Raw genomic sequence first — 24824 nt, 5'->3', positions numbered from 1 at the left:
TTCGCACAGCATGCGGACACATCTTCTGCAAGCCCTGCTCGTTGAGAGTCTTCACAGACCACGAGGTTTGTCCCATGTGCCGTTGCACACAGTTCGAGAAAGCCACGATGTTGAAGCCATTTCATTTACCGGAACATCCAATGGATCAGTTCCCGATTGTCGACAGATTGTACATCAAAGGGGTCAGTGAAGGTGATCGGCAACAATTCGAATATTTCATGACAACGACGCCAGCGCACATTACGTTCAAGTGGCATGTCATGAGATGGCGTGCCGGGAGGCTCGATCTCTCTCCTCTGCAAGACCCGAGGCCGCAAAGATGGGTACACTTTGGATATTCGCACAACCGCTTGGCAGTGCTTACTGCCGTACATTTGATCAGGCCTCGTGAGGGGTTGCACGACTCCCACGGCACATGCAAGTCGAGCTGGACCGAAGTGGGGGACTTGCTCATAGATGCGCTGCGTTTCTATCGGGGGCGAATAATGCCAGTACAAACATTCATGGAATGTCTAAGATGCTTTTACAAAGAGAACAGCACCAGAGATGTCGAGTCGGCGTTTACTCGCAGTGCGGACGATGATTATCCATGGCCGGAGTAGCAATGGATTTGAGAAGACATGCTGTTTCCGACAAGACTTTGATTGCGTGCTGGACTTTATTGCACTCGCTGCCCATCGAGCGAACGCAGCCTGGGGCTTCACAGGCGAAGTCGACTATGCCTCTGACGTAATTCCAGCGCAGTTTGAAAACACGAGCGTGCCCTTCTGGGAGATTGAGGATGTTGGCTCGCTCGAGCTGGAAGCAGGCCCTGATGACTTGACAGACGAGAGATCGGTACAGAGATTGACCGTCGCCAGCGCCGGATGAGCATGCTTGTTGCGACCGATCAAAGTGTGGAGAGCTTCGTTGGGTTCGGCACCAGGAACCAGCTGATAGCCAAAGCAGCCAGGAGTCCGATCAAGATAGGCTGCAGAGTCCCAACGCCACCCTCAGCAGCAATGACACCAGTGATAGCTGGAAATACAGAGCCTCCGGCTTGAGCCATGACGAATATTACAGCTGAAAACGTTAGCGTAAATGGAACGAGGTGCGGATGCGGATGATATGACAAACGTACCAAGACCGGACTGTTGGACCTCATGCGGCATCAGCTTGGAGCCGACAGAGATTCCCGTGGCGAAGAGTGGTCCAAGGAAGAAACCCATGATGCAGACGATGACTGCGTTGGCAATGATGTTGGGCACCCTCCAGAAGACGATTTGCAAGACCACACAAGTGAGGGTGTACAGCATGACCATGCGCTTCTCGCCGAATCGGAATGTCGGCTCAGCGAGGAGGAATCGTCCAAGTGCTGTGCCACCATTGTACGCGGCGCCGATATAGCCGACTTGGGAAAGGTCGCCTCCTCGCACTTCAACCAGATATTCAACGATCCAACCTCCCATAGTAAGTGCTGCACCTATGTAGAGAAAAAAGAAAGCGCTCAGCAACCAGACCGGCTTCTGTTTCAGTGCTGCTTTGAGCTCCGTCCACGCCACCCGGCTTCGTCGTTGTCCAGTAGGAGATGACTGGTGTTCTGTTGTGGACGTCTTCTTTCTCAGCGTAATGTCATCGCGAAATGCGTAGATGCAAAGAACAAGGTTGAGTGCACCGATACCAGTAGGCACATAATAGAATGCGGCCCAGTTCCCATTCAGGTTTGATGCAATGGCTGACGCTATAAGCGGACCACATAGACCGCCAACAGCATAGCTCCCATGTATCAAGCCTAACCATCGATGTGCCTTGACGATCATGGAGACAAAGTTGTTCGCCTGTGAGTCTTGCAGCCCTTGGCCGAGGCAAATTGGGAAAAACGAAAAAGCCAGCAGACCGAATGGAGGAGTCCAGAATCGTACAAGCTGTGCAAGAAATTGCAGAAGTGCTCCAAGGGCCAGTACGCCACCTGCGCCGAAGGACAGGCGAAGGTACGCGATGATCAAGGCTGCAAGAAGCCAGCCGAAGAAGGAGACACCGTAAGGTATGGCCATCCAGCCTGTGGAGATGTCATAGTGGCGGAGGATGTAAGGAATCAAGGCTCCGAGACTGCCATCATTGACGCCAGCATTGAAGAACGCAATGGCCGCGCTGAAAATCTTGAGTTGAACTCTGGGAGTCAATTCGATGCTGGAAACTGCTTCAGTCGCATTCTGAGGTGGAGGGGCTCCAGCTCCGATGGTTTCCTCGTTGATTGCGTGCAATTCGTGCGTTTCCAGCGCCTTGGTTGGTGCTTCTACAACTGTGGTTGTCGCCATGGTAGAGGTGGTGATCGAAGACACGAGAGCCGTTGAACAATGCGCTGGCATTGGCGAGCTGACCTCCCGCCTTTTGTGCCATCGTGCACGTTGTTGTGTTGCTGTGCGAGGAGTGATGTCGGAATTCCGTTTCTGTCCTGTCGACGGCTGTTCGGACCGTCGGAGCGCGCTCCTTCTTCAGACTTCCCGCCTTCATCTCCGCTCCTCCTCTTCTTTCCCTCCGCCTCCTCGTTCTCCTCCCTGCTCATCGACATCACAGTCGTTGTCAGATCGATGTGCTGTTGTATGCATCTTGGAAAGGACCGGTAACACGGAGATAATGTTCAACGTGCGCGCCACAAGCAGCCACCCCGAAGCTGCGGAGCCCAGAGCTATTTTCTCCTCACGGCGTTGCGATCTGCACTCATCCAGCCAGTTTCCAGCCGTAAGAAGCTACAAGCTCGCATGCCAATTCAGGATCATGCCATGCACTCCCGGAGGATGCTGATCTGGATGTGTAATCCTATCTTCGCCCAGTAATATCAAAACGGTGCTCAGTGGTATTGGATGGCTATTCGGCTACAGATGACATCGACACGCAAAGACTGGCACACCCTCTGCCACGTACCGCATTCACTATTGGAAGGCTGCATTGTATACGGGTACAGCAGTTGGCCACGATGAAGGATGCAAAAACACCCGCCTTTAAGGTCTATACCTCAGCCGGTGCTCTCCACCGATGCTTAGCTGTCGCCTTCTCCCTGTTCATCATAGCCATCATGCTCTACCAATCGCACAAGTATGGCTTGGCACTGCTGGCTTTGTTGACTGCCTCCGACTGTGCTCCAACAGAGAGAGATGTCACAAAGGCAAATGCTGAAGCAGCCTACAAAGCCTTGCAGGGCTGGTACAATCAATCCACAGGGCTCTGGATCCCCAGTACTGGCTGGTGGAACAGTGCCAATTGTATGTTGTGCAGCAAAGCAAGCCGTGTATGACTAACCCATTTTCAGGCATGACTGTCGTTACTGAACTTGCCGCTGTCGACAAGAATGTACAAGACTCTGTTCAGAAGATCCTCTCGAACACGTACACCAAAGCACAGCAGTACAACTTGCAGATGATGAAAGAATCAGGCGCGCAAAGCCGGAATTATTTGCCCCAGACCTACTACAGTAGTTTCGAGCCCTACATTCCGGATTCGATGCTCAAAGCTCATGGTCAGCCGCGGATGAAAGCGACAGGTGGCTTCCTCAACGACTATTACGACGATGAAGGCTGGTGGGCATTGGGCTGGATCGCAGCATACGATCTCACCAAAGACAACCAATATCTCTCACAAGCCCAAACCATTTTCGCAGATATGAACAAGGTCTTTGGCAAGACTAACTGCAGCAAGAACAGTGTAGCCACGGGTGGTGTATGAACTTGCCGCGCATCTGCTCGAGGCGATCTAGCTGACAGTACTTCAGATCTGGTGGGACAAGCCGCATACTTATGTCAATGCCATTGCGAACGAGCTGCACCTGAGTGTAGCGGCATCACTGGCAAACCGCGTCAAAGGCGGCAATACGAACTACCTTGCCATTGCCAAGCAACAGTGGTCCTGGTTCCAAGGGTAGGTGTTGCTCGCTGCTCAAGTCAGCAAATGCTGACACGAGTGCAGAACGGGCATGATCAATTCGGACTTCACCATCAACGATGGCCTTGACCAACAAACGTGCAAGAATAATCAAGGCACTGTGTGGTCGTATAATCAAGGGGTCATCCTTGGCGGTCTGACAGAACTCAGCAAAGCGACTGGCGACAAGGCTCTGATCACAACTGCTCAGAAGATCGCCGACGCTGCGATCGCGAAGTTGGCACCCACTGGTATCTTGACAGATCCATGCGAGCCGACTTGTGGTGCAGATGGCGCGCAATTCAAGGGAGTCTTCGTCAGAAATCTGCAAATTTTGCAAAAGGCCAGCCCGCAGACGCGATATGCCAAATTCCTGGATGCGAACGCTGATAGTATCTGGCGCAACGATCGTAACGACAGAAACCAACTCAGCGTGCGGTGGACGGGTCCATTCGTGGCTCCTGCGAATGCCTCAACGCAGAGCTCTGCTCTCGATGCACTGGTTGCATCGTTGGCTACCTGAGGATCCTCTCACTTCTTCCATAGCGGGCATTTCCTGATGTCTTACACCAGCTCAGTATTTCGTTGTATCGTTCTTCTATTTTGGGTAAAGCTTCGTCCTCGTCATTCCCTTATCTCTTGCACATCCAAAGCAGTTATCATCGCGACTGAGTCGTCTCCTCACTATCGTGCCGAGGCCAGAACAAGAATGCTGAAGCCTAGAAGACATGCATACCTTGAAGCATATACGTACTTTTATGGCAGCTGCGCGGATTCCACGGGCTGAACGGGGCCATGTCCGTGTTGGGGATCGTACCCCGGAAAGCGTGGACACGGCGATTCGACAGCTCGTTCTCACTCCCAAATCATGCAATTGCTCTCTCCTCACATCGCCCGAACAAGGCACCACCACTTTTCTCTGCAATGTGGGACACAACGGCCTCGGTAATTTTTGTGCAGCGCGCGCGAACACCCGCTCGGCGAGGAATGAAGGGGTGGCGACTTCCGGCCGCAAATACGCGTCCGTGATTGGCGATGCACGCGCGTACCGAGGCATCCCCCCAGTGGAACAAAGTTCACTGTTCCCACAGGCTGGGGTCAAATGTTGTGACGTCGAAGAATCAAATAGCCCATCGTGTGCCTCTCTTTCATGTGCTTGGTCGATCGGAACTCTCTACGCTACTGAAAAACAGTGTACGACCTTTCGCTTCTACCATTCCCAAGTCACAGACAAATTGCGATTATGGCGTGGCAACCATTGGAGAAGGGGGAGAACAACTACGATGTTATTGTGATTGGCGCAGGCATTTCGGGCATCAACTTTGGGTACCGATTGCAAGAGCGAAATCCACATCTCAGCTACTGCATCCTCGAGGGACGACATGAGCTAGGCGGCACATGGAGTCTTTTCAACTACCCTGGTAAGTTTGACGATATGCAGTACTTCTGAGTGCGGACACTGATTTGACTAGGAATTCGATCCGACTCTGATCTCTACACATTCGGCTTTCCATGGCGACCATGGAGTGCCACCAACGCAATCGCCCAAGGCGATCTGATCTGGAACTACCTCAAAGAGTCTGCAGAGATGTATGGCATTGACAAGAAGATGAAGTTCAACCACCAAGTGGACGAGGCGAAATACTCCTCGACTACGAAGTCATGGGAATTAGAGGTGACGGCAAACAAGAGCGAGAAGAAGACATTCAAGAGCAGGTTTATGCTTCTCTGCACAGGCTACTACGACTACCACACGCCCATGAAGGCCGAGATTCCTGGCATTGACAACTTCAAAGGCCAAGTCATCCACCCACAGTTCTGGCCCAAGGACTTGGACTACACAAACAAGGAAGTCGTCGTTGTCGGCTCCGGCGCGACTGCCATCACAATTCTGCCAGTCATGGCCGAGAAGACCAAGCACATCACTATGCTTCAACGATCACCCACTTACGTGCTGGCCGTACCAGCAGAAGACCCCACTGACAATCTTCTCCGCAAACTCTTCGGCTGGATCCCATCAGTATCACACAGCCTGATCCGCCTAAAGTGGGTCATCATGCCACTGATCATGACAACTTACTCAGCTCTCGCACCAAAGCGTGCTCGCGACCTCATGCACAAGCTCATGTCGAAGCAGTTACCATCCTCGGTCCCACGAGACCCTCACTTCACACCCAAGTACTACCCATGGGAGCAACGCATGTGCATGTGTCCCGATGGCGACTTCTTCAAGAGCTTGCGAAAGGGAACATCAAGCGTGGTGACGGGGAACATCAAGAACATCACCGAGGATACAATCCAACTCCAAGACGGCCAAGAACTCCACCCAGATATCATCGTCACCGCCACAGGCCTCAAACTTTCATTCGCAGGAGGCATGAAAGTCTCCGTCGACAACAAACCATTTGACATCCCCTCCAAATTCGTCTGGAAGGGTGTCATGATTGAGGATCTTCCCAATGCGGCTTTTGTGATTGGATATGTTGATGCTTCATGGACATTGGGAGCAGATGCCACTGCACAAATGGTCACAAGAATTCTGAACAAGATGAAGAAAGAGGGCGCAGTAGAAGTCATTCCGAGACAATCAGAATGGGATCGCAAGAACGTCAAGGAAGCGAATATCATGCGTCTCAACAGCACATATGTGCAAAAGGGCAAAGATGCTGTGCCGAAGGCTGGTGATCGAGGCCAATGGGTGCCACGAAGCAATTACTTCAAGGATATCATGATGGCGTGGTTCGGAGATATCAAGACTGGTGCTGAATGGGTCAAGGCATAGAGAGAGTTGAAGCAGCCTTTTCTCTTTTGTTGTATACTTTGCGAGTGCGATGGTGTTTGAGGGAGCAGGGCATCTCATCGTTGATACGATACCAGGGCTGGGCTTATTTACGGAACCACATAGATCAGACTATACAGAACAGCTACGAAGAAGGTAATTCTGACAAAAGCATAATCTTCTAATTAAGGCGTGGTTTCGTGTTCTATTCGCTGCGCTCGTGATCGTGGCCAGGGATCGTGTCAGCAATACGAGAGCCAAACAGTGCCGGACCCGCATAGTCGGTAAGCACTGCTGACTTCACTTGCTGCACAAACTTGTTCTTCTTTCTTGCAGTAATAGTATCATGACTGTGTTCATTCTCGAAGTGTCTGCACTTGCTCCTGCAATAGCACAAGAGTGGCGCGAGTGACCAGAACAGAAGCGCTCGGCTCATTGTGACAAGCCCTAAACGCTTGTGTTGACCTGGTCTTTAGCACGATACAATTCCAGGTCCCACCAACTCGTATCACTCCAGTCAATCTCTCATCTTTCCCCAAACTCCGCGCAATCAAGGCGGAATCTTATATTGCCAGAAATCATCCAACCATACTTTTCTACAATCGAAAAAGAAACTTCTTCCCTTGTGTTTAGTCAATTCCGTCACCTTGTGACATTGATTGACAAAACCCGCTTCGTCGGAAGTTGCCTATGTTCAATCCAGTCAGTATTCGCCCGCAAAATGTGACGTGTTCGTCATGTCTCCAGCAGTTCTCAACAGAATCATTTCGATGCTCCGTTAGCCTGAAGAGCGAAGTAAAAACTTGCGACTTTAGAGCAAGAGATATCTGCAACAGCCTCTCGCGATTGTTCGCAGCAAACGTCCAGCCCGTAGCCAACCACGTGGGCTGCAAAGCGTCTATCTCTCCCGGACTGAATAGACTCAAGCAGAGAAAGAAAAGCGCCCACTCACATTCAATATAACATAAATCGGCTTCTCCATCGTCCAAGGATGAATCAAATGCGGCTGCCGACTCCCACAATTATACCCCTTATAAACCTCAATAATACAACCCCCAATCGATTCATCATACCCCACCCGCTGCTGAAAATCTTGCTCTGGTGGATAAGGGTAATTCGATATCTCACTCCGCAATTTTCCGAAGCGGAAAGTGAAACTTCCGAACCAGGTGGGTTCGTCGAGGATGTAACAGTGTCCGGCGTCGCGGAAGGTTTCTTTCATGTAGATTTCGTTGTGGCCGGTGGTGTTTCGGGCGGATGGGGGAGAGTGGAGGTGGGGAGCGCCGGTGCATGAGGTGTCCCAGAAGGGCTGGACGTTGATGTCGGTGAGTTTGTGGATGGGGGGATAGGGTTTCCAGGCTTGGGTGCTGGGTGGGAGGAGGAGCAGGTGGAGGAGGGAGAGGAGGGTAGCCATGCTTGGGGTGAACATGGTGTGCATGTACGTGACTCTGCTCAACGATGGTAGGGAGCTTGAGGGGATCTCCAAGCGCAGAAGCGCGGTGCGTGGATGTATGTATCATGGAGACGCTGAGATTTCGAAGAGAACATGAATATGTGTTTGAGCATCGAAGTGCTTGGCGTTCGCCAAAGGTCGTTCCGTCTGCTTCGGAACCGGGCGGCAATGGAAAAGTGTTGTCTGCACTTTTGGGCTGCCGGTGGATACGGCATGCCGATGCCATAGACATCTGCGGCTTGTGGAATGGTTCCTCTCATCCTCGCTTCTGGTACTTCCGGCGCGCAGCGAAACCTTCTTGTGGGATCCATACTTGAAGTGACACGGCTTACGCCGGCCAGAGAGAGAACAAATCATTACGATACTACAACTATATACTGATAAAACCGCTCGACCCGCGAGCTTCTGTTATGCCTCGCATATTTTGGCCCATGTCTAAGCCTCGGACACCTCGCTGTCTCTCTCTATCACAGTACTCAAGCTTGTCCGCTCAACCGGCGGCACAAAGCTTCCATCCTGGAATCCATCCAGAGTAACTTTCTCCACAGCGCAACACGTGGCAAACCCAGCACACCTTAGGTACCAACAAGGTCCCAACCAGCTCAGCTCGATGCAGTGACCTGCGCCTCTCAGAATCCCGCTCTCGACTCGTGGAGCGCTGAGAAAAGCAGAAGTGAAGTCTCCAATTCTTTCCACACTCGAGTCCCATATTAGGTCCATGTCGGCGAGGAAGTACATGACAGGCACGTTTATTTGCGCCGCCATACTTCGCCAGTAACGTGGGTAGTTGTCTGGGTGGTTGAAGTCGGAATATTCGGAGGTGAGCGCCGGACATGATATCGCTTCATGGGCTTTGATGGTCTCGAGCGGGGAGTGTCCCAAAGCAGAGTTCAGCATGAGCTTGGTCTTCGGGCCCATGTTCCAGTGTTGGTATATGGGCTCGCCGTTCTTGTCGAATGGAGGTTCTTTGCGCATCGCGTCTTCATTCAGCTCCATCGCTTGCCGTGTGCCCATACCTGTGAGAATGAGGCCTCCTAAGGGATAAGTCCGCTCCTCGGGTGAGTCCGTGCATGACAGGCTGGACGTGATGAGTGCAACGGCACCTCCGATGCTGTGTCCAAGGAGTACTATTGATGTCGCACCAAGCGGAGGACCGAAGGCGCGCCAGAGGACCGGTAGTACGAGACGATGGAGCCAAAGCGCTTCGTTTTGTAGGTGTGTGTCGGAGCCTGTGTTTTCGGTTCTCCCAAGCTCTGGAGTTTGCTTGTATCCCGGTCGGTTGAGTGCTATAACAGGGATGGATAGCTGGTCTGATATGTTCCGTATTGAGTAGTGTTCATGCGCGTCAAAGTACTTCGCGCAGTAGGAGCTTCCGTGGAGGCAGATGATGAGTGGAGTGCCATGACTTGATCTTTTCACGTCCTCTGGCTTGACTGGAAACGACTTCAGCCCGCTGACTAAATCTCCGTTGCCGACGTCGACCACAAATGGCTCCATCGCATTGCGCTCTGGTGACTTGGGCGGCATGTCGCCGAGAAGCTGCTCGAGCACTAATGCAGCCAGGTTGAGCGGATAGGTAATTGGATCCCGTATTGCTGGGTGCGCTGTATGCCGGCCAGTATGGGAATGTGCTGTCAATAGTTCGTAAGGTCCTATGCAAGTGGTGCGACGGAGAAAGGTAGCGAGAACCAGGATACGGATGACAGCGCAATGGTAGTTGCAATATCATCTAGCTGCCAGGATATAGGTACTCAAAGCAGCTACTGCCAGCAACTATGGCGATGCCGATCATAGTTGGGCTGATAATCCGCATGCCCAAAAAGTGCGGATCGCAGCCAGCCTCAAAGGCTCACTCAGTCCACAAAACGGTTAGCAGATTGCAGGGTTAATATGGAATGGAAGGAGACGCTTGGATACGGACGCCATGACTACATCCTTCAGCGCGAGCACGGTGCAAAGCGGCGAGAGGGTGTGAGGAAAGTGGGGGCAAGCGGTGGTCTTGGGAGGTGGAAGCAAGAGCTGTGTTGCTCTCTGCTTGCAAGCGGTGCTTCGCTTAGAGTCTTAGACTCGCGGTCCAGATGCCGGGAGGACACCACGTGAATGATGCCACAGTGCAGCGGGAGCTGCCCTTGACGCGTTTACCCATCGCGGTGGGATGGGCTTTGCTCGATATCTGCACGGCATCGAGCTGTTTTTCGACGAGCTGCCGACACCACCGGCGCAGCGCGAGTTTGTCGAGGAACGGCTCGATTCTTATGCATCTGGGGAGCTACCTCCGCGGGCTCTGTATATTCTTCTCATGTCCAGCCAGTTGGGCCGCAAGTGGCAACGTTAACCTTTGACTTGGCAACCACCCGGCTCGCGACGACGCGGCCAAGTCTCGTGACGGCATGTGCATGAAAGATACACTATTGCCTGCGCGCATGATAAGCAGCAACTTTGTGGTGACGGGGCGGGCATGCCAGTCGGAGTCGAAGAGATGATGAAGTGAAGTCAGCGTCGGCCCATGGGTGCTGTTCGATAAGCGCACGCTGACGAGCAGGAAGTCGGCGGCTGCTGTTCCTGACGATCACTTCCCGCCATGACCGTGATCACAGCCACAAGCAGTGCAGAGGCAATACTCTATAGTGCTATAATAGAGCATCCCGAAGAGGTCTGGCAGCGTGACGCCGATGTCTTACCATCTCAGACGTGCGCGTGAAAGCTTCCAGTCCGGCACAATCGAAGTGAATGGTCCGCCGGCTCTCGCGCGTGCGTCCGCCAACGCCTTCGTTTGTAGCGTGCCGGACAAGATGGCTGGCGATGCGATGGAGAAGCTCGTCCTTGTCTCGCCCGTAACAGCGTTGCTCTCACGCTCCGGCAGGCACTCTTGGGTCATGCTACGGACGACAATGGTCCAGAGGGAGACGGTGAAGTGCAGCAGAGTCATGGATTCTGGGGTTAATCTCGATAATCCCTGCTCATCAATCAAGGTTATCGTTCGATGGAGTGACAGCCGAGATTGCAAGCTACACCACATCCCGTCGCCACCGCTGCGCCCTGCAACAGATTGAGGACGGGCGCGCAAAAGGCACTCGTGGAGGGTGCACGACGAGCGAAATGCCCATGGCCGCTGCGAAACCGTCGCGGCGAGGCGTCTTTCTGGAAGATATTGCATCTTCGACGGGCGAGTCTTGTGGCACGGCCGGCAGCACGCTAAGAATAACGTTGCGGCATGTGAATGGCCGGCTGCACTCCGCGCACATCTGGTGCTTCGCGCTGCACCGCGCTATCACCATCCATGTCTCGCTGGCGCCTGCTACTGCGACCGCTGCACACTGCACTGCTGCTTTTTCGCTGCTGCTGGCCAGATGCGCGTGCGCCGATGTGCAGAGCAGACGCCTCCTGGGAGAAGAGCTGCAGTGTACCCCCATTGGCCCCGAACTTTCCAATCCAAGCAAGCTCCGGGCTCTGAATCTTAGCTTTTGGCAGAAGAGCTCTGGGCAGGCACTGCATCGTCCTCGTCCCTGCACTCTGAAACACCTTCAACCTTGCCCTGTTCCTCTCCCCTTCTCGACTCTGCTCTGCTGCTTACTCTTCACCACCCTTCCACGCCGTCGTTCCCTTGAGCTCCACCCTGCACCATCGCACCGAACTGCAGGTCCCATCCTTCCACGACCCAGCGCATTGGGACTCCGCCATCTCCTGTTCCTGACTGCGCGCGTGTATTTGAGACCACTCTCCGTGCTCCGGTCACACAGCAGCCTGCCACCCAGGAATTCTTCTCGTGGGAAATTCCCTGCTCGGATCGTTCAACTCCAACATCCGATCAACATCACCTCTCCTGATCACACCTCGCTGCCGACGCCGACCTCACCAGGCGCGCGATACATAATCTCCACCCAAGAACCGCGCCGCTGATCGACCTCCGTTACAATGGCTTCCTCTACCACCTTTGGAGCGACTATTGTTCCCACCGACGACCATCAACGAGCCACACCACTGCTCAACGAGCCTCTGAACGACTCGCCTGCCATGACACCCGTACCTTCTCACGACTCGCTCGCTCAACAGTACAGCCAGAATGTACCTGTCCAGTCGCCATTCTATACGCACCCACCTGCCTCGCACGAAGTAATTCCCTCGGAGAAGAAGACACATCTCAATGTCTATGAGAAGGACCTCGAAGCCGGTAACGACACGCCTCTCACCCCTTCCACAGACGAGGAACACCCCTTTTCAAAGCGCATTGGAGTGGAGCAGAATACAGAGGATACCATGTGGCCCAGCAAGCAAACGCTGAAGCAGAAATACATGGCAGAGAAGCAGCAGCGGAGACAACAGAAGGGTATCAAGGTGCTTGTTCCTGTGCGAGAGAGATGGGCTGCATTGAGCAAGCGTAACAAGTTGATTGCGAAACTCCTGCTGGGCTTGTTCATCATCGGCCTTGCTGTCGGGTTAGGCGTGGGAATCAGCAAAGCAGTACAAGGATCGTACTATGTCAAGGATGGTGCAAGCAAGCCCATCGACCGATGACGGGTGAGTTCAGCGTTTCACGAACGATGGCATGCAATTGACTGAGACAACGCAGCTCTCATGGACAACACACGACGATGAAGTCAGCGACTATACTTACTGAACATAAACCCCTGCATCTATCTGTATGAACTTATTGGCGAGGAGTTCCGGCGTAGCGACAACAAGATGGACTGGTAGCGAACGACTATGTATGTCAAGGAACGGCGCAAGACCACATATTGTAGAAGCGACATTTTTATTTTGTACGGGCCCGGGCATTTCTCTTTTAGTGCTGGAAAGAAGACGAAGATGGATACACTGCAAGTCGACTTTTCCCACCGACTTTGCTATACCACGACTTGCACAAACAAACGTTTCTCACGCTCCCAAAAAGGTCGAGTGTGATTAACACGGCCGAGATAGAGACTGCGAAATTCAATGAATGGATTGGTTTCTGAAGCCGCTTTTCTGGCGCGAATCTCTTTTCTTTGATGTGTGTGCATGCCGGGATGTGACGGAGAGGTGGAAATGTCATTGTTCCGAGGAGCCGTTTCTTTCTCCTTAACGGGCGGTAACTCAAACATGACATGGGAAATGGGTTACTGACTCTTGGACAGGTGCCAGCGGAGCTCTGCTCCGTGCTGGAGTCAAAGCTTTTGGTCACGTTCAAGGGAATTCTTGCAAGAGGTCTTTGCGGTAGAAGCTGATTATTCGATCGAGGTGAAGTCGGGTTGCCTCGTGGCTCCTTCTCTCGGGTGCGGTCGGTCCGCGTGCAAAGGAAGGTACGCGCCATGAAGCGCAGGCAGTTGTGGGCGCCGCTCATATGCATACGCACTTCGAGCGACCACCCTTCCTGGCGTCTCGACTTCTCCGCACAACACAACACAACGCTGATGTGTAAACCTGGAGAAGGAATGCGGCTTAGCAAGAATTGATAGCATATCGTTTGAGAAGGGACGCCGTGCGAAAGACTGAAAAGTTAGTAGTGATGTGTGCTTGAAGTGGTTGCGGGTTGGTAGAAGTGGAAGGAGAATTGGGAGATAGGGTCAACGTTTCGATGGTCGTTATATTCGTGTGTCTCGTTTCGCGATGGATGCTACCTGTCTATGGCCTCAGTGCTGGCTGTGAGCTCAGACTTGCTGAGCTGAGTGCAGCGCTTCAAAACGCGTACTGTTGAGTCTGTTTTCAGCATGATATCGTGCTGAGTTGGACTCGGTGCAATCTGCAACTTGTGCACTCGAGGTGACCGTGTCCGATGCGGCTGCTTCTTCGCCGTGATCGTTGGTTTTCGTTCAGTCTTTCGGCTCATGAGCATACTCTTGCTCCCAAGAGTAACACTCCTTGAGCAACTTCTCGATGTCGCTCTCTTGCTTCACCAAGGCCGTCTTGCCCGCTTCGCCACTCTCGTAAGCGGGAAGTTGTTCGAGAACTTCCTCAACAGTATCCTCTAGAAGTTCAGGAGTGACCATCTCGACATCGGTCTTCTCCAAGTCCGGCACGGTGTAGAAAGTATCGAACGCTTCCAAAACACCATCGTACACATCGCTGCACGCAATGTGGAGCTTGTTGACGAACTTATTGCATTCGTCTTCGAGGTCTTTCTGGATGGCTTCGACAACTTCACGATAGACCGATTCTTTGCCTGTTCCCAGCTTCCGACGAAGGACGTTCTGTTGCTTCTTGTACGCCTGAGCTGCTGGCGTGTCACCTTTGACTTTCTTCATCCGACCACGAGCACCGGGAACCATGGTGTCTGGCAACTTCTTGTAGTTCTTCTTGTCGAATGTATTAGCCTTCTCGTATGCCTTTCTCATCGAAACACCAACGTAAGTGTTGTCTTTGATGCCGGCTGCTCCGCCCACGAGGGCTCTGTCCTTGATCTTGTCGACCTTGTCGCCAAAGCGCTGGAAGAGACGTTCTAAGCGCTCGCGAAACTCAAGCTTGCGCTGCTTCAATTCTCGGTAGAAAACCCTCGCCGTGGGGATCTCGTGAAGTTGCAACTCAGTCAGTTTAGCCTCGAGAAGGCCAAAGAGATAGTGGGTCATGTCTTCAGGACCCGTCTCGCTGAAGCGGCCGACCAGGTTTGCTCCCATGTTATCTTTGGCTTCCCGAATCGTAAGCATAAGTCGAATGAAGCGGTCCGCAGCACCATTTTGGCCTACATCGCCGGCCATCAAGTCCTGAATCTCCAAATTCCACTTGCGGTCTCGGTGCTCGCCATACTTCCGGCACAGTACATTGAAGGTCGGAGATCGAGCAGCTTTCGTCCAAGAGCCAACCAGCGCATTTGCCACCTTTGGCCAGGTTTTTTCGGCTGCATGTGCGAACGGCTCGGATATGTTCGTGAGAATCCAGCTGGCGACTTCTTCCTTTGCACCTTGCACAATGCCCTCCTGGAACGTAGCAAGAATGTTCTCCAAAGAGCTCTTGAACTCATGGTACCGCTCAATGGGGGTCTTGTTCAGTACATGCTTGATGATAGTGAGCTGGCGAGGTATGTCTGTGCAACAGAGTCGACGAAGCTGTTCCATGCGCTTGCTTGCAACAGACCGATAAAACAAACGAAAGAGCTTTGGAACTCCAGTTGCTTCGTAGTCCAGCTTGCTCCACTCGCCTCTAAGGTGCTTGCCGTACTCTTTAGCTGAAATGAAAGCAATCTGGAGGTCCGCTGCTCCAGAGCTGGTACGCGCTAGTTTGTCGTACTGCGCAGATATCTCTTTTTCCAGCTTTCGGTTCCTAATCTCGACTTTGAGTTGATGGAATTTCGCTTCGGCCGCGGGTAACTCGATGGCCTTGAGGTGCTCAATTCGCTCAGAGACGACGCTCTCTTGCGCGTGATCCCTCCCGACCTTGAGGGCTTCCTTTCGAGCTGCCGCGTCTCTAATATCAGCATTCAAGCCCCGCACAGTGGTCTCTGCTGCGTCCAGTTCCTCGCGCACGTCTTCCGACAGAGCATCCTTCTCTCTCTGGTTCAGGTCGTTCTTATCGTCGATCTTTGTTACAACGAACATACTCGGCTTCTTTGATCGAATGGCTTCGCGGATGTATCCATCAATCTCCTTGGTGATCGGTCTTCCCGCTGGCGCCATAATGATGTAGCGATCAGCGCTCTCGACGTATCTCTCGATCATTTCTGCCATAACGAGGTCAGGATCATTCCGTCCCGGCACATCAGCAAAGATGAGTCCTTCAGAGCCCATATCGTTGTCAAAATGGAGCTGGGCTTTCTTCAGATGGCACGAACGCTGCCAGCGATTCGAGTGGTGATCATCGTCTGAACTCGCAGGACAGTAGTCTCCGAGTATCTTGATGACCTCTTGTGTGCTGTTGGCGGGGAATGAGTTGCTACTGTCAGAGATGCCGTGGTCTCTACGCAAAGTCATGATTCGATCAAGTAAGAGGTTGACAATGGCATCAAGATCGGGATGATCACTTTGCTTCGCGAGGAGCCACTCTGTTAGGGTCTTGTAGTTGCCGAAGTGAGGGTGATTCTCCTCGTGCAGCAATGGGAGCAGGTGGCACAATGCCGCATCGCATTCGTACTGGCGCTCCGCGGCGCTGGTGTCGCCAGAATCTTGATCCTCGTCTTCGTCGGCGGACTCATTACCTTGGTTAGGGGACACATCCTGGACTTTGTCGCCATTGAGATACGCGTAGATGGCCAAACAGGATGTCGTAACGGGATCCCTGAACTCGTTCCTCGTCTTCCATACGATAGTAACTTCGAACGCAGTGGTTTGTGCCACTCGGCGTCCATGTCCTTCGATAGGAAAATGCGTGCCACGCCCGGTGTCAGACTGTAGACATATCAGCTCGGCTGCCAATACGACATTATTGCACATACCTTGATCGCAATTCCGTCCCGCCCTACCAACGCCTCGTATGCTTCGGACTTGCCAATCCCCATATCCCCGAGGAGAGCTACAATCTCATTCTCCTTGAGGTGGGCAAGTTGCTTCACCAATCTGGCTAGTCTCTCAATATACGCTCTGACAATGTCGTCTACGTATCCTGCCCGTTTCAGCTTCTCGTGGGCAAGATCAACTTTTGCAACGATCTTCCCGAGGGCATCCTCAATTTTCCCAAAGCTGGGGTGGAATGCGGGATGATGGGGCTTATTAATAGGCCAAGATGGGTCATGAGCAGGAATCGCCGTATTAATGATGACTTTTGGGACTGCTCCATCCGAGGCGGCCGAAAGAAGTTGGGCCTGGAAATCCTGGGCCGAAATATTGGCTGATACTTGTCGGACGAGATGGGCTCCCAGTGCAAAGGGAGCAAAGTTTGGCTTGGTGTCCTCCGCGAATGGCTCAGTCTTCTGCTTGTCCGAGGAAAGTCGGTAGATTGCACCGGAAGTCTCGCTGGCCTGGGAGCTCAAAGGCTCTGATTTGAAGCGCTTGGATGCTATTCTCCAGTCAGTACGTCTCAGTTGTATCGTTTTGATTTATGCCAACTACTTACCGCTCTCGGGATCGAGGGAATCGAATCGCTCATGCTTCGTGCCTTGGGGCACGAAAAGAGTGGGCGGGCTCGCTTCGCGCGCGAATGCTGCTGAAGCCGATGAATGTAGAGCATTCGAGACCTGAGTGTGCTCGTGTAGCACTGATGTCGGCACTTGAATATCAGTGGCGCTCTGGACCTGATCGGTTGCTATTGGCGTCGAGAAGTGCGGGTCGGTTGGCAAACCGTAAAGGAAAGGAGCAACCTGCTCTTGAACCGCCTGCGCCGTTGGCAGAGGGTCAGTCATAACAGCAACTGGAGCGTACCCTGTCGTCGAGCCAGCCGGTTTAGAGTCGCCAAAATCAGTGAAGGTGCCTGGAACAGCCCCGTTCTGCACAGCTGGCTGTCCAGCTCCAGACCTCGGCGGAGGAGCATGAGCAGCACCGATAGTGGCGTCGCTGATCTGCTCGATGGTCATGGCTGGCGGCATGGTCTCTTGACCAGCACCAGTCATTGGGGCCGCAGGCGGATCACCGACAGCCATCACCGGCGGCACAAACTGCTGCTCGCCGAAAGGCAACGGCAGCTTCTCTGCCATCTCCTGCGGAGCCGCGCGAACTCGAGCGGCGATAGTGGTGTTCGAGAGCGGCGGTGAGGATGGAGGCGGTACAGGAGAGGAAGATGTTGCGAAGTTGGAAGATGTAGCCAAAGTGCGAAATCTTGTGAAATGCGAAGGATATCGTGACAGCAGTCGCCAAAAGCGATGCGCGATGTTTTGCGAAGCGATGTGATGGAGAAGGGGAAAGGTAGCTCAGTCAAGAAGGTGACCAGGTAGGCAAGCGATGTGGAAAGAAGATGTGTGAGAAGTTTGGTGGTGGAGGGGGAGGTGGAAGTCAAGGTGTTGGTGGTGGTAGGTAGTGTGAATGATCACAAGCGACAAAGTGGGTCCAGCGACCAGAGCGGCCAGGCCATAGCGTTGAAGTGAGCGAAGTGAGCTGGAGAGATAGACGCCAAAGCATGTGAGAGCTGAGGTGGCACCGAGCAAACGCACGCAGCTAACGACGCGATACCCGAAAAGCTGCCTCTTATCTCTGCCCTGAGCGGTGTTGCTGAGGGGCTCTGTGTCGAGAAGCAGCGCAGCGGTGGAAGCAAGTGGGACGAGAGAGAGCATAGATGGCCCCAAGTGAAGCGAACGGAGCGCTGCCGCTCAGTTTACAGCTCTCGGCTGGGAATAGCCTCAGCACATTATCGGAATCTGAGAGAAGGATGATGAGCCAAAAGAACAAGTTTGCACACTACGGACCTACTCAATCACTTCCCAATCCAAAGTACTTCTTGAACCGATCACTATTTTGCAGTTCAGCTTCCTGAATGACTTCGTGACAAGCCATGAGCAGTCGCGGAAATCGATTGCACCAGTAACTCAAGTATCCGCCATCCAAGGGACCTACGCGCTTCTTGACATCCTCTGGCATGTCCTCATAGTGGTTCTTCTTGTTCCGCAGTGCACGAAGGAGATCCAAGAATCGACTGCCGGTGTATTTGCGTTGCTTGCCCAGCGTCTGCACGAAGAAGCCGTCGAGCTTTGCCAAGAAGTCCATCTGCCTGCCAATGACTTCCTCGGCTTTGCTCTCCAGCAAGCGCAGGTTGTAGGAGTCCCCAGCGTAGTTGTCTTCCCATGTTCCCCGCTCTTCACGTTCGAAGTGATCGGAGCAGTCGCACAAGAACGCCAGCCTTCGCTCAGGTGACCAAAAGTAAGGATGATTCAAGACTTCTTGAGCAGAAGGTCGCTTCTCTGGTTGGGGTGATAGCATGCTTGTGATCAATTGGAAAGGCTCGTAAGCGTCCGACCAGCGTTCCAAAGGCTCCATGTTCTTTTTGTCGCACTTGATATTCTTCTCGCGCAGACCTTGCCAACCAGTCTCATCCTCGTAAGGATGCACGCCGTCAGTCAGGACCCAGAAGAAAAGGCAACCAAGGGAGAAAATGTCCGCGGCACGCTTCACACTGCTAACGCCGGGGACATTCGCACTCGGGTTGGCACTATCGCTGCCAGATGCTCCTCTGCTGTGCGTGCTGTCCGTCTTCTCACCAGGCTGCGTGATCAACTCGGGAGCCTTCCAGCCTGATGTTCCGACGTTGCCCGTGGGATCAATGAGCGTGCTCATATTTTCTGGCAAGTTCTTACCGAGACCAAAATCTGAGATGACCAAGCGAGTTGTGCCCGGTGGCTGAGTCTTCTTCGGGTATGCAACGAGAATGTTCTGCGGCTTGATGTCGCGATGTATGATGCGGAGCTTGTGTAGATGATGCAGGCCAGCTGCGAGCTGTTGCAGTGTCCTGTTCATGTCTTGCTGAATCGCGAGCTTGAGCTTCTGCCGTTCCGCTCGCAGCTCTTCTGTCTTGGCTTTCTCTGGCTCCCACACATCGAACAAACTTGCCTGGCATAATTCAACAGCAATATATAGGAAATGGTCGTCTCTTTGCCGGCAAAAGTAACGCACCACGTTGGGATGGTCGTCACTCTGTTGAAGAAAGTTGACTTCGGAGGCAGCGAGCTCGTAGTACTGAGACAGCATACGCTTGACGGCGACATCGCGGTTCTCCCAAGAACCTTGATAGACGATGGTACCTCCACTGCCTCGGCCAATCTCCTTGTCGGTGTAGATCGTCAGGTTGTTGATGCTCATCGGGCCTGACATATCTGCACTTTCAGACTTGGCAACGCTAACGATCTTGACAGCTGCAGGACTCTGCAAAGGCGAGTCCGTTCTCTTGGCTTCTCGAGCTGCCTCTCGGGCTTGTTCTTTCTCCTTTTGTTTGCGGCCACCTCGTCTGCCACGCGTGGCTTTCTTCTTCTGAGGCTTGGTCTCACCTTCTTTCTCCTCGCTCTCCTTGCCATCCTCATCGGCGTCTGCTTCGTTCGATTCTGCCCTCTCGAGAGTCTCAGGCTTCTCGGTGGGTAGGTCAAAGTGCACCTTGGCGGCCACTGGTTCCTTTTCGGCATTCGGTGGCTGAGCAAAAGCCATCTCTTCTGCAGGCTCGTTCTCACGTATGGCTGGCTGCTCCTCGGGTGGTACAGTCAGAGCGTCGGCGACTGGCATTTGCATGGTCGGCTTCTGTGGGAGTAACAGTGTTCGGGTCTCTGGCCATTTGTACAGCGCAACACCGCCAGTCGTGCAAATGGCAATAACAAAGCCAAGCACTAGGCCAGTGAGCAAGGTCAGATCGAACGAGCTCTTCTTGGGCGACGACAACGGCGTGTCCATTGCTCCCGGCGAGGCTGCTTTGGATTCGACTGCTGGTGCAGCATCAATCAATGGCACCTGGTTTCCGTCGAGCAGCTGTCCACCCGAGTATCCTTCCTGCGGGAGATTGTAAACGCCGGCGAAATCTTCTTTGCTCCAGCGTCCCTCGTATTCAATGCTGGGTACCACGGGTGCGCGGTATGTGACAGATGGGTACTGCTTTTCGGAAAGGGCAAACCAACTGCCAGAACGAGTGCGATTGACGTAGACTGGATCGTAATCCTCCTCGTCCTCAAGTCCGGCAAAGGCGTTGGCAGCCGGCGGTATTGGCTGTGGTAGGACGGCCAGTGAAGCATCCCCCGAGGGATCTGATTTGGGTCGGATTATGTCGAAGACTCTGACTACTGGTGAAGCGAAGACCTGGGTAAAGTCCGGCTTCCTGTATGGATTGGCAGCGCTCGTGTCGATGCCGTTGATGCGTCCATTCCACGAAGAGTACACATATTTCTCGTCCATCGTCTTGTCATATGTGTTGCGAAGGTCGTTATCGCGGGTGTTGCCTGTCCACTCGAAGTATTTGATAGTTTCGACAGGCTCTCCTGTGGCTCTATTCTGGATGCCAATCGTGTACTCGGTGCGTCCAAGCACAATGGTTCCCTGTGTCTCACACTCACTATCACCAAGGACATCATCCAGTGGGCTGACTCTGCGACAGCTCTGATCCTTGTTCACAAATGAGCCTCCTGGTTGAAAAGTCTTGAGCACGTTGCCGGTTCGTGCGTCGATGTGGTATAAGGTATTTTTCTTCTCAGCGGTATATGTGACGCCGAGATGTCCCGTCTCCTCGAAGGGTGCGGCTTCAGAAAGCTCCTTCACGGTATATGGAAGCCTCTGTAGCCCGTAGTGTGGTTGCAAAACATACAGAGCGCCATCCTGGCTCGGCTCAATGACGAATCGAGGCTCGACGACCTCCTGGCCATGGGCGTTGTACGTCTTGTTGTGAGGGTGCCTGATGACTTGCACCATCTCTCCGTCAGCTTCCAGCTGCCATCGTGGGGCACCGGTGCCGCGGTCGCGTGCGTAGAGCTTCCCATCCACAGTCGCCAGGAGCATGAGATCCTCGACTTGCCAATCCTGCAGTGATCGCGCCGGTTGTCGCGAGGCCAGACCGGCGCTGGTTGCAGCCGTCGACCATTGTGCAGGAGGTGCTCGAACAGCCGCGTCGTGATTTGACTCGGCTGGAGACACAGTCGCAAGGGCGCGCTGGTGGACCTGGGAGATCCGCGCTTTCTTGTGTTTTTCGTTGTGGGTGTTGTCGTCGTCGTCGGCGTCGACATTGGTGTTCTTCTGGGCTTTGTGCTTCACCGAGACCTCTTGGTGCAGCTGCCTGCCGACGGTGTGCTGCCAGTGCTCGTCCACGGCGGGAGCGGCATCGGCAATGTCGCCATCCTGGAGGGCGGCGGCGGAGTGGTGAGACGAGTGGTAGTGCTCGGGCTGCTTCTGCAGGGCAGCCGCTACTGGGAGGAGGAGCGACAGGAAAAGCAAATGGCGGACTCGCACTTGGGCGTGCGAACCGGGTGGGCGTCCAGACACCATGTTGCCATGAACAGGTTCATCGGCAACAATGGCGGGAACGGCGTCGCTCGCGGTGGTGAGGAGTCCGGTGTGCGAGAGGCGGGCGGTGGGTTGGATGAGGTGAGAATGTGTGGGAAGACGAGAGGTTGAAAGAGTCGCGGGCGGCAGGGCTGGAGGGCGCAAGGAAGGCCTGTCACAGGTCTCGAATTCGGGTCAGAATGCTTGCGACACCACCCCAAGTATTACCCGCCAAGCGCACACGCACTTTCTCTTACATGCCTCGACCCGCGCTTTTCGATGTGCGGGAATCATGAGCTGCGCGTGCTGCTGCCGCCAGATCCCTTCCTCAAGTGACCGCCCCTCCTCCTGACCTGCCGCCGATGAGCAGCGGTCGGGTGGTGCTGGCCACAGCTGCGTGCCTCCTGGCGCCACGGCCTTGCGCACTAGCGCCCGCCATTGGGGAACACACCACCGCGCTCCTCCATATCCCTTGACGAAGCACACGCAGAAATGCCGTGCCGATGCTCTCCCACCTGTCCCTTCACCTCCTGGAGCGGCGGATCAGCGCCCCGCCGCGTGTGCCGGTGAACGTTGTGCCGCTCGAAACCCGCACATTGGCCCAGAGTTCACCGCACCCTGGCATCTGATCAGGCTTCACTCAGACGTTACAGTCAACCGCATCGGGTGTGTCAGCTTCACAAGGCAGTGTCGAGATACGGCCTGCCGACGCTACAGCATATCGCGCTGGTCTGAGACTCCCGCAGACGACATCGAGAGCTCAATCTTCGATTCCGCCCGAGTCTGCTCGAGCTTGGGCGATAGCATCAGCGCCCACCCTGGGTGCGGTCCATATGCCAGAGCTCCATGGTACGGCACAGCAGTCCTGCTTCCTGCTGTATCGAGATTCTGGTTGACAGTCCAGACCTCCTGTCACCGCACATCCGATCGTCGTGCCCCACATCGCTCACGACACATCAAAAAGGCTGGAAGTGAGCGATTGGTGGTGCTGGAAAATGCCACCACCACTTCGGCACTCGTCGATAGTCTGCTCAGCCTTGCGTAGTCACGCAAAACTAGTCGACTACTCAATGCTTGACTCTCGACGGCACTTCTTCGTGATGCTCCGTTCCCAGCCAGCTCGAACGACATCCGGGATTCATCCAGTAGATCGTGGAGAGAGCTCCAAAACGTCGCACCGACGGGCCCGTCGTCGCGTGAGCTTTTGCTGCTTTGCCTTTCGGTCACCGTTTCGCATCCATCGCTCCTGCCAACACCTGCAAACGTCTCGTCAGACGGGTCGACGATGGGCGGGACGGAGACGCTCTAACATTTCATCCCGCTGCTGAGTAAAATTGAGCACGATCCATCAATGTCCTTCCCTCTACGCGCTTGGCTTTTCTTAGCAACCCACTTCTCGTAACGATCCAATGTCTAAACAGAGCAAACCAGCTGCAGGCATCATGTCAAAACACTGCGCGAAGCTTCAATGTCCATTCCGAACAGCTTTTGGCTGACACTTATCCAACTTTGCCTGCTTGCAGGCCTAGTACGCCTTGCATCGAGTCATGTTGAGCCAAACACATGTCGAGAAACGTCCTCAATATCTTACACTCCGACATGTCCAGCAGATGGGCAAAGACATGACATTGCACGTGAGCAGCTGCTGAAAACCATTGATCGCAATGCCGGAAAATGGAACAAGAAGCATCCACGATGGCAGGTCTTGGAGGCACTGCACGGCTACGACAAGTATGAGAAGATTGTTGGTGCAGAAATCGACCGATTTGAGGGCCTATACAAGCATGTCCCTAAGAAACACAAAAAGTTTATACGTCTTCCTCGTTCAATCTGCCGACTACCATACTCACAGCTGGTTTCAGATCCTCGATTCCGTGGTCAACTATCAATCCAACTTCGTTGAAGCTCGTGCACTCCTCAAAATCAACGCCGAATTCTGCAGGAAAGTTCTACATCACTCCCTCTCCTACTATAACATTTCTCGACATGAGCTCGCGACGTTCACCCACGATACCGATGATGGGAAAGCCAAGTCTGGAATCCGAACAACAGTCTCCCAATCTCTCAAGCATTCCGTACGAGACTGGTCGCCTGAAGGTCAAGCCGAACGCGAAGCGACATTTCCATACATACTCGATGCACTGACATCACATCTCCCACCAATCTCATCAGATGAAAATGTCAAATACCAAGTCCTAGTCCCAGGAGCCGGCTTAGGACGCCTCGCGCACGAGATCAGTCTTCTCGGAGAGTACATGTCTGTCACGTCCAACGAATGGTCTGCGAGCATGAACATGGCGTATCGCTATCTCAGATCTCTTCCACTAAGCCACGGACCTATCACTCTTCACCCATTTCTCGAAAATTGGTCTCATGCAGAGAGAAGAGAAGAACTCACACGTCCGGTTTTGATACACCCTCCCACGGTCCCAACTGAGACTTTGCTAGTTGAAGGAGACTTCACCACAAAATTCGCGCATCAAACTGGACAATACGATGCCATCGCAACACTCTTCTTCATCGATACTGCCCGAAATCTCATCGCATATCTTGAGACTATTCATTCGTTACTCAAACCCGGTGGAATCTGGGTCAATGTTGGGCCATTGCTATATGGCACTGCGCCACTGGTACAATTGAGTCTGGAAGAGATTGTGATTGTGGCGGAGAGTATGGGATTTGAGTTCGAGATACAGGAGGGCGTTGAGGGGAGTAGCGCGCTGGATGGGAAAGTGATAGAGAGGGATGTTTTGTACAGTTTCAATCAGAGTACTCTTTATCGGCATGGGTATATTGCTGCTTGTTGGGTGGCAAGGAAGAAGAAGACAGGGAACGAGGGGGTCGGGGGGAAGAAGAAGGTTGTTGGGAGTGGGATGTTTGACAAATTAAAGGAAAAGTGGCTATAGAGTGGCTTTGA

The 24824-nt window shown here is 53.5% G+C and overlaps 9 protein-coding genes across 9 annotated transcripts; 4 read left to right on the top strand and 5 right to left on the bottom strand.

Annotated features, from left to right (window-relative positions):
• Window positions 1-889: 889 nt before the first annotated feature.
• Window positions 890-2297, bottom strand: CKM354_001230500 (uncharacterized protein; the record flags this gene model as incomplete). The annotated part of the gene is made up of 2 exons (XM_044807825.1): window positions 890-1062; window positions 1121-2297. 2 exons carry the CDS (start codon window positions 2295-2297, stop codon window positions 890-892), a joined length of 1350 nt encoding a protein of 449 aa, XP_044663760.1.
• Window positions 2298-2741: 444 nt separating this feature from the next.
• On the top strand, window positions 2742-4420 carry CKM354_001230400 (uncharacterized protein; the record flags this gene model as incomplete). Its single annotated transcript, XM_044807824.1, has 5 exons — window positions 2742-2793; window positions 2862-3242; window positions 3290-3696; window positions 3749-3894; window positions 3943-4420. The coding sequence occupies 5 exons, from the start codon at window positions 2742-2744 to the stop codon at window positions 4418-4420; spliced, it is 1464 nt and encodes a 487-aa protein (XP_044663759.1).
• Window positions 4421-5140: 720 nt separating this feature from the next.
• Window positions 5141-6679, top strand: CKM354_001230300 (uncharacterized protein; the record flags this gene model as incomplete). The annotated part of the gene is made up of 2 exons (XM_044807823.1): window positions 5141-5318; window positions 5370-6679. 2 exons carry the CDS (start codon window positions 5141-5143, stop codon window positions 6677-6679), a joined length of 1488 nt encoding a protein of 495 aa, XP_044663758.1.
• Window positions 6680-7226: 547 nt separating this feature from the next.
• CKM354_001230200 (uncharacterized protein) lies at window positions 7227-8105 on the bottom strand (the record flags this gene model as incomplete). The annotated part of the gene is made up of 2 exons (XM_044807822.1): window positions 7227-7364; window positions 7629-8105. 2 exons carry the CDS (start codon window positions 8103-8105, stop codon window positions 7227-7229), a joined length of 615 nt encoding a protein of 204 aa, XP_044663757.1.
• Window positions 8106-8564: 459 nt separating this feature from the next.
• On the bottom strand, window positions 8565-9626 carry CKM354_001230100 (uncharacterized protein; the record flags this gene model as incomplete). The annotated part of the gene is made up of 1 exon (XM_044807821.1): window positions 8565-9626. One exon carries the CDS (start codon window positions 9624-9626, stop codon window positions 8565-8567), a length of 1062 nt encoding a protein of 353 aa, XP_044663756.1.
• Window positions 9627-12044: 2418 nt separating this feature from the next.
• Window positions 12045-12644, top strand: CKM354_001230000 (uncharacterized protein; the record flags this gene model as incomplete). The annotated part of the gene is made up of 1 exon (XM_044807820.1): window positions 12045-12644. One exon carries the CDS (start codon window positions 12045-12047, stop codon window positions 12642-12644), a length of 600 nt encoding a protein of 199 aa, XP_044663755.1.
• Window positions 12645-13918: 1274 nt separating this feature from the next.
• CKM354_001229900 (uncharacterized protein) lies at window positions 13919-17664 on the bottom strand (the record flags this gene model as incomplete). Its single annotated transcript, XM_044807819.1, has 3 exons — window positions 13919-16423; window positions 16471-17030; window positions 17088-17664. 3 exons carry the CDS (start codon window positions 17662-17664, stop codon window positions 13919-13921), a joined length of 3642 nt encoding a protein of 1213 aa, XP_044663754.1.
• Window positions 17665-18373: 709 nt separating this feature from the next.
• On the bottom strand, window positions 18374-21910 carry CKM354_001229800 (uncharacterized protein; the record flags this gene model as incomplete). Its single annotated transcript, XM_044807818.1, has 1 exon — window positions 18374-21910. The coding sequence occupies one exon, from the start codon at window positions 21908-21910 to the stop codon at window positions 18374-18376; it is 3537 nt and encodes a 1178-aa protein (XP_044663753.1).
• A 1465-nt stretch (window positions 21911-23375) lies between these two features.
• Window positions 23376-24813, top strand: CKM354_001229700 (uncharacterized protein; the record flags this gene model as incomplete). Its single annotated transcript, XM_044807817.1, has 2 exons — window positions 23376-23713; window positions 23760-24813. The coding sequence occupies 2 exons, from the start codon at window positions 23376-23378 to the stop codon at window positions 24811-24813; spliced, it is 1392 nt and encodes a 463-aa protein (XP_044663752.1).
• Between the last annotated feature and the right edge of the window lie 11 nt (window positions 24814-24824).

Source organism: Cercospora kikuchii (genome assembly GCF_019650295.1).
Source record: "Cercospora kikuchii DNA, contig_00009, whole genome shotgun sequence".
In the NCBI taxonomy this organism is placed as follows: Eukaryota; Fungi; Ascomycota; class Dothideomycetes; order Mycosphaerellales; family Mycosphaerellaceae; genus Cercospora; species Cercospora kikuchii.
The sequence above is the reverse complement of the archived record's forward strand: the minus strand, read 5'-3'. Positions and strand labels throughout refer to the sequence as shown.